Source organism: Chiloscyllium plagiosum, unplaced genomic scaffold (genome assembly GCF_004010195.1).
Source record: "Chiloscyllium plagiosum isolate BGI_BamShark_2017 unplaced genomic scaffold, ASM401019v2 scaf_5880, whole genome shotgun sequence".
NCBI lineage: Eukaryota > Metazoa > Chordata > Chondrichthyes > Orectolobiformes > Hemiscylliidae > Chiloscyllium > Chiloscyllium plagiosum.
Genome location: NW_025207079.1, coordinates 1 through 8,410, shown reverse-complemented (window position 1 = coordinate 8,410; position 8,410 = coordinate 1). Strand labels below are relative to the sequence as shown.

Genomic DNA, 8,410 nt, shown 5'->3' with positions numbered 1-8,410 from the left:
TCTTCTTGAAGATAGGCACCAGATTAGATGGTCTCCAGTTTCGCTGGAACACTTCTGTAATCCGGAGAGTTGTGGAATATTTCACACAGTGCCAACAGAACTCTGTAACCACTTCTATTAAAACCAGATATGAATAGCTGATGAGCTGTTTACCATTGGTCATATCTGTTTGAGAAAAGCGTTTTTCGTTTTGTTAGAGACTTTTTGCAAGTAATTTCATCTGACTACAATTTTGGTTATATTATTGAAACTCTTTGTGCCTTCTCCTGTGAGGAACGATGTAAAATGCAGTTTTAAATTCTCTGCCTGTTCTCTGAAACCAATTGCCCAGCCACATGCTCCAGGTGTCCCACATATACTTTCCTGCCTTTGTTCCAAAGGTCTCACACACACATCATGAACGCGTTTTTTTTAATCGATATGGAAAAGCTCTTGTGGTTAGATTCTTTTTGATATTTCTTGTCAGTTTTGGAATATTATTCTTTGTATCTTGCTTTATACAATCTGCTTCTGGTTCTAAACATACGCATTCCAAAGCTGGCCGACACGAGTGTTCCCGAATCTGAGTTCTATAGTTTGTGATTGATTAGCACAGCGTTTGTGCATCATGGATGGTTCATCTTCACATCTTCATACCATCTTCTTTCCGACCAGTGTCAATCATTGCTGAGCATTATGAAATATCTGCTTACCTTTCTACCCCACACATCTACTGATCTTCACCTGGGAACTATTTTCACATTTTGTTTTATAACAGATATAAGGCATAAATCTGAAATTGTTGCTTGTCGTCTGCGTGTGTGGCTACTAGGGATAGCTGGTCGTGAAAGTTTGAGGCACTTGATTCTGTTTTGATCAGAGAGAAGAAGGTTGAGAGGTGACTTAATTGAGACAAAAGAGATAATCAAAGAGGTAGACAGGGTGGAGACTGACAGCCTTTATTTCTCAAATGGCTAGCACGACGGGATATCTTTAAATTGTGGAGCTAAAGACATAGGACGAATGTGAGAGGTAGTTTTTTTTTTCCTGAGAGAGTAGAAAGGCTGTGGAACGCACTACTTGCAACAGCAGCTAAGCCGCCAGGGTTAAGGGCATTTAAATGGTCATTTGGAAAACGTACAGATGAATTTGTTATTGTGTAATGGAGATGTGCTTTACTTTTGTTCCAGAGGTCGGTGCAACGCGGGCCGAAGGGTCCGTGCTGTGCTGTAATTTTCTATGTGTTATGTTCATTATCACGGAGACTGGGTTTGCTTTTTGGGGTGACCTGACAGATAATAGGACAAGAATGACATAGATCGAATAGTGAGTAGGAGACCTTTTTACCAGGCTGGAGGGGTCAGTACTAAGGGAAACATGCGTAGTGGGCGTGCATTTTAAAAGAGGCAAATATTTCACACAAAGTGATGAGTGCCGAGAGCGCTTTCTGAAAGAGTTGGTGGAAGCAGACACAATGGCAGTATTCAAGACGTACCTGGTCGAAAACAAGAATAGGATAGGAGGTTGAGGGTCATGGTTCCTCTAAGTGAAGACAATTCATTGGTGACGGGCAATATGTGTCAAGACAGGCTTGTAGGGCCGATAGGCCTGTTGTTGTGCGATAACAGTCGTTACTCTTTGTTCTATTTTAGGCAATGACATCATATTTCCTAACTTGCATAAATCTTCCAAATTTCTATTCTTCTCCTTTTTGTGAATTGCCCTATTTGCAGATATCCATCAACGAAAACAATTCCGGAACCGCAATGATATTGCCACTATTGTACCCATTATCACTGCAGTAACTATATTTAAAACGTTCAGATCTAATCAGTCAGATCCAAGTGAATGTCAGACTTTAATCTCATTTGCTTTCTGAGTAATTGTTCATTCAGTGATCAAGATAATTCCCTCCCTTTACTTCTTGATTCTGAATCTTTTTGTTTTGTTGTTTTTAACATGAAACTGGATATTTGCTCAAACTCCCTGCTACATTCGTCTTTTCCATTATACATGGACAAATCTCACCATCGAAATAATCAATATTTCAGCTAGCTTCTTCCTTTAAATAAGTATTAAAATCCTTGCTTTCACTTTTTTTTTATTTGTCATTAACATTCATATTCTTGTTCTCTTCATCAATATTTGTCATTTTACAGTTTCTATTTTTTTAAAATCTCTTAATCGATGTTTGCACAAATGATGATCAATTTATTTAGACTAGACGTGAATTTGATATTTAGCCATAAATGGTACATTCTTCTCTTACAATCTACACCATTGAATAGTTCCTTGATAAGAATACCTAAATATTACCCTACCCGTATCCCACTGTTTATCCAATCTCTTACCACACCGTTTTTTCCATCTCCCACTGAGGTAAACGCTGTCATCATCTTCTTGTGCTTGATCTTCTTTCAGTTTCAGGCACTAGTTTGATATCCAAGATTTTCTATTTTACATTGCATATGAAATTCCGGAAAGCTGTGAACACTTTTGTTGAACGAATCATTTACTGGATTATTATTGATGATCCTGTCTCGTTTCATACATTCCAGGACGAAAATAGCTTGTTCTCCAATTGATTCCATCACGTATTCTTCGAAAGACTCTTATAATTACACCCCATGAATTCAACCACAAGGCTGTATTTGTCAATTTGATTCATCCAATCAACCTGAAATTTAAAATTGTAATTACTTATTCGATACCTTTCTGACAAAATCCCACTATTCCTTGGGTTGTGCTCTCCATCTACGCTCTTAAGAAATACAGGAATAAGACCCAGCAGAGACTTATTTTCCTTTCTCATCAACATACATAGTCATTCTGAAAACCATTTCAAACTATTTCACTGATATCCGATGGTTTTAAACATGAGACTGTGCAGCAAAAAAACTAGTCCTTCAGACCACCATGGTTGCGCCGACCATGATGCTGTTCTAATTTAATCTAATCTGATTTCACATGTTCTGTGACCCTCCATATCCTGCCTGTTCATGTGTCTGTCTACATTTCTCTTAACTTCGACATTGCATCTACTTCTAGCACCTCAACTGGCAGCATTTTCAAGGCATGTACCAGCCTCTGTGTAAAAAAAAACACAAATGCTTGCCTCTCGTTTCAACTTTCCCTTTTCACATTGAAGCTTATCAAACGAGCTGGCCAAATTTCCTCCGCCTTGTTCGTTTACTTCTCAAACATGAAGGATTCTTGAATACTCAGTTGAATGGTCCCTTCCGAGACCATTTTGAAAACACTCCTCTGAAACAACTTTCATGTCATACCCATTGTTCTGTGACTTTTTACATCAACATTTTAAAAATGCTGCACACATTCAATTTCGGAATTCTATCATTAATTCTATCTTTTTCTGAGGACATCCAAGTTTTTTTCAGTTTGATTTTTTTCCTGTATCTTTCCATTTTGATTGCATTGGTTCAATTTCTTCCTTCCCTTTCAACTCGCGATTTACATGTCGTCTTCAGATTTTTTTTTTTGGAATTTTCTAAAGTGACAGAAGATAACGATATAATATGTCCACCTGTTCTTTATCTCCTGTTGCTAATCCTACAGCCATGCCTTCTACGGACTCATTGCTCAATGTAAGGTTGAATGCAATGTAATCATTACGACATGAGCTGTTGACTGATTAAATCTGTGGACCTTGAGTCAAACAACCTTCATCACAAGAAGGCAATTTATGGAAAAGTATGATTTCATTTTACCGTGTTCATTCCAATCATTGGTTTTAAATTTGATACGTCAGTAATTTGATCAATCTCGTGCTGGAAGATTCCAATCCACTGACGATGCCTCATGAAGGTGAATTACATTAAACTTTCAGCATTGGATGAATTGTTGGAATTTTATTGTTTGTATTATTAGTACAATTTATATTGTTCCTTCTCAGAATAAGGAAACAGCTAACTTGAAAATTACCCACTCCCTGTCTAAAGCCCACTGGTTTTGCCTATTAGGTTGTCCATCATGAACTTCTGGCTCTTTCTGGGCAGTGTGGCGGTATCTATTCTGGCTGCAGCCTCAACAGGCACATTTGATTCGAAATTGGATGAAGACTGGAAAAATTGGAAATCACAACATGGGAACCAGTACATCAAGGTAAAAGGAGAGTCTGTAATGTTAAGCTCACTCAGAATAGGAATGGTCTGCACACAATTGGCAGAGATTGAGAATATGTAGTTGCAGTCAATGACAGGTACCTGTTGAGTGAAGTGACATTGAGAAAATATTGGTCTTGAAATTCAATGGGTATTCTCCAAGTTTCTAACTTCATGAGAGAACTGATCAAACACAAAGTGAATCAGTAGCGACTTGGTGTATCTTAATTTACTAGGATCCCGCTGCAGTCCTGTTGGATTTACTACAAAGACCACAAACTGTCTCTAGAAGATTAAGATCCATTCTTGGTGTTGAAGAGGCAATTGTAAGTGGGCAACTTGGAGACAGAGGGATGGGGAAGCCGTCTGATCATCTCAAGCGGCCCATTCAATGAAGCGTCTCTTTGCCGACACTGATTTTATTATGCTGGCAGCTTAAGGGAGGTCTCTCACACAACAGGATAAGCAGGTAGAGACATGCACAGTAATTGCCCATGTATTGGCCTCGGTTTTTTCGCAAGGACGTGGCTTATTGAATTCCCTGCCTGCCACTGGCTTAACCTTACTTCAGACTGGGACAGGTGGTAGGAGAGAGAACGTATCCATTGTCAACGTCATTCATGACGGTCGATTAAACCATCCTCTTGTTCAGCTATTTTATTCTTAATTCACTTTCAGCATGAATCTCACAGACTGGCAGCTCGACAGGTTTTGCTTTGGGTGCGTTATTTTGAGTGGGGTGCGGAGAACCTGATTAATAATTTTGGGTGGGAGGATGGACCCTGACAGCAAAATGTTCTTTCAGGTTTCACAAGCGGATTTTTAATGCTTCTGTATAATTATATTAATCTGATTATATTAATCTCTTTATTCAGGATGAGGAGAGCTACAGGAGAATGATATGGGAGGACAATATGAGATACATCGAAAAACACAACATCGAACACTCATTGGGAAAACACACATCTAAAGTGGGAATGAACAAATTTGCAGCTCTGGTGTGTACAGGATGTATCGTCTGAGATCTATTTGATGCTGGTCATTGTGAAATTGTGAAGCTATATAATTGTGAAGTTATATTCAGCTACAGGAGCAGCACTTGGACATTTGGTCCTCCAAGCTGACTCACTCATTCAGTACACTCAATGACTGATCTCACTTTACTCCAAATTGTTGATTCCTTCCTTCTCATTCTAGGTTTCCATAACCCGTAACTCCTATGGAAATCATAAACATCTCTCTCAAATTTGTATATATTCAATGACTCAAGTCTCCATTTCTCTCTGCGGGAGAGAACTCTAATGACTAACAATCCCCTGATTCGATAATTTCTGCTCACTTGCACGATCAGATTCTGTACAAGTAAATTGCATTTAGCAACACTGGCTGGCTTGAGCTCCCTCTATGGACGGCAGTCACACTATGGATACACCTCTATGTTGTTGAGTCTTCACAGACGGTGTCCATTATGACGTCTGGAAGCAGAGGTTGCATTCTGTACTGTGGAAGCTGCTCCCTTCGGCAACAATATTCTTTTTGAGTCTGCTGTATCTCTGGCTCCGCCCTATCTGTCGCTGTCACACAGCAGTTAAACTGACCTGCATTCCAAACAAATTGAAGTACATGATCCTGCTCTCTATTATTGCTCCTCAGGACAGTTGGTCATTTCCCCTCTTCTTGGCATCACAAAAAATGTGACTAATGACATCAGCATTACACCAGCATTCCATGAATTGAAAATAAATTAATGGAATTGAATTGGATTGAATTGAACTGAGCTGAACTGAACTGAATTGAATTGAATTGAATTGAAGCGAATTGAAATTCATGTGACGTGTACTGAGGCACAGTGAAAAGCTTTGTCTTGCGAACAATACAGGCAGATCACAGAGTTAAGTCGCATAGATAAGTAAATAATAGCGACAATGACGCCGTCAGGCCTTGGTTCTGTACTCACCTTTCCCATCAAGAAAATCATCCTCTCATCATTAGCCCTGTCAATCTTCCTCGAGTCTTATTTGTTTCAGTATGATCAGCACTCATTCTCCTCAACTTTATTGTGGAGTGGGCCCAGTCTGTCAAAATGTTTCTCTTTTGATAACCCTCTTCTTCGTAGGAATAGTTTTAATTAATATGCTTAAAATTTCCTTCCAAATATTCCTCCGTAACGAGTGAAATCAATGCTCATCACAGTGCCTTCTGTGTTTGTCCAATCGCAACAAGACTTCCCCACTTTGATACTGTCTTTGCTCTGCAGTAAAGACAAATATTTGTTTTGCCTCTTTAATAACTTGCTGGATCTATGTGCACACAAATGTTAATAAGTGAACAAAGAGACAAAACTTTTTTTTTACCACAGGAAAGTCGATATATTGTGTGCACTTGGAATTTTAAAAAACATGTCATGCAGTGCCACATCAGCTGTTGCTAAACAAAATAACAGCTTATGGTTTAGTGCGTAACATATTGGCATTGGCAGAGGATTCGTTCGCTAAAAAAGAAACAGAGAATGGGATGGTAGACAGTGAAGACAGAAATAATCCTATTTTTCTTCTGGGATGGAGGGGAACAACTGCACCAAAGATTGTCTAGCGAGTAAAGACTAATCAGGTTGGGACTTTACTGAATGGGGTTTATTAGAATGACAGGTGATCCCTTTGAAATTTATATGTTCTTATTGGGTTTGACAGGGTGAGTGCACAGATAATGTTGACGCGAATGAGAGAGGCTCGGAATTGACATAATCGAATCACAATAAAAGCGTTTTGATATCGAGATGTGGAGGAAATCTTTCTGTCTGAGGCCTGAATGTCTTTGCAGGAAGACAGGATAGTGAAGAAAGCGTTTGTTATGCCCCCCTATATTTGTCATGTTATTGAATACAGGTGTTGGGATGTCATGTTGCTGTTGTGAGGACATTGGTTAGGCCACTGTTGGTATATTGCGTGCAAGTCTGGTCTCAATCCACTCGGAAAGATGTTGTGAAACTTGAAAGGGTTCAGAAAAGATTTAACAGTATTTTGGCAGGACTGAGGATTTGAGCGAAAGGGAGAGGCTGAACAAGTTGAGATTTTGTTCTCTACAGCGTAAGAGCGTAAGCAGTTACCTTATGCAGGTTTACAAAATGATGAGGTGCATGCATAGGATAATTAGACAAAGTATTTCTTTCCCCTGGGATCGGGAATCCAGAACGAGAGGGCATCGGTTGAGGGTGAGAGGGAAATGATATAAAAGAGACCTAAGGGGCAACTTTTTCACACAGTGGGTGGTAAATGGATGGATCAAGCTTCCAGACCATGTGGTGGAGGCTGGCACAATTGCAACATTTGAAGGGCATTTGCAATGGGTATATGAATAGGAAGGGTTTGGGGTGATACGGGTTGGGTGTTGGCAGGTGTTACGAGATTGGGTTGGGATATCTGGTCAGCATGGACAGGTTGGATCGAAGGGTTTGTTTCCATACTGTACATCTCTATGACACTCGGCCTCTCTGTATGCCTAATCTGAGAGAGATTCTTAATGGTAGGGGAATCAAGTGTTACAATGAAAATGAAGGAACGGGAAAATGGGCAATTTTGGTTCAATCATAATGGAATGATGGAGCAAGGTGGAGGGGCCACTAGTCTACTCATGTTGCTATTTCCTATGTTCTTATCGGTGAGGAAACAATTGCGCAAACTGAGTAAGACTGCCTGTCAACGGCATTGAGAGGAGTCCTTAGGTAAGGATAAACACTCCAGTGGGTGGTGACACCAATGAACATGCAGTACAGGTGGAAAGCCTGGAAAATGGAATGGAATCTTTGCAGATAGCAGGGTGTGAGGAGACGTAGTTCAACGTAACTGTGGGAGACAGTAGATGGTCCAGCCCTTAAATGGAAACATTAAAATCAAGAAAGGAAAGGAAGATTTTCAGAGATTCCAGGTGAAGTTGGGACAAGGGTGGAAATTCGAAGTAACATTGATTACTATTTCTAATTCTGGGTGAGAGTAGGAAGCAACAATCAATGGATCAGAGACAGAACTTTAACAGGGGTCAGAGTAGGACTGGAACAAGGCGTGCTCCATAAAGCCTGCAAAAAGGCAGGCACAACTCGGACTTTTGCATGCACCTAGGGCCCCGCTTATTACTCAGAGGATGGGACATATTCATTCCGTTTTCAGACAGACATGTACCCCTCCATACCCATCAATAATAGACACCAGATGATTCAATACCAGTCTGCAATCTCAGTTTGATATGCAGACATCCACATTTCCGGATGATATGTTATGTGATGATGGATAGCATCAAATCTGGTCCTTTTCTAA

General features: G+C 39.9%; 1 protein-coding gene across 1 annotated transcript; it reads left to right on the top strand.

Moving 5' to 3' along the window:
- The first annotated feature begins 3,769 nt into the window (after positions 1–3,769).
- On the top strand, positions 3,770–5,284 carry LOC122546573 (procathepsin L-like). Its single transcript, XM_043685260.1, has 2 exons — positions 3,770–4,101; positions 4,976–5,284. The coding sequence occupies exons 1-2, from the start codon at positions 3,970–3,972 to the stop codon at positions 5,120–5,122; spliced, it is 279 nt and encodes a 92-aa protein (XP_043541195.1). The 5' UTR covers positions 3,770–3,969; the 3' UTR covers positions 5,123–5,284.
- The last annotated feature ends 3,126 nt before the right edge of the window (positions 5,285–8,410 follow it).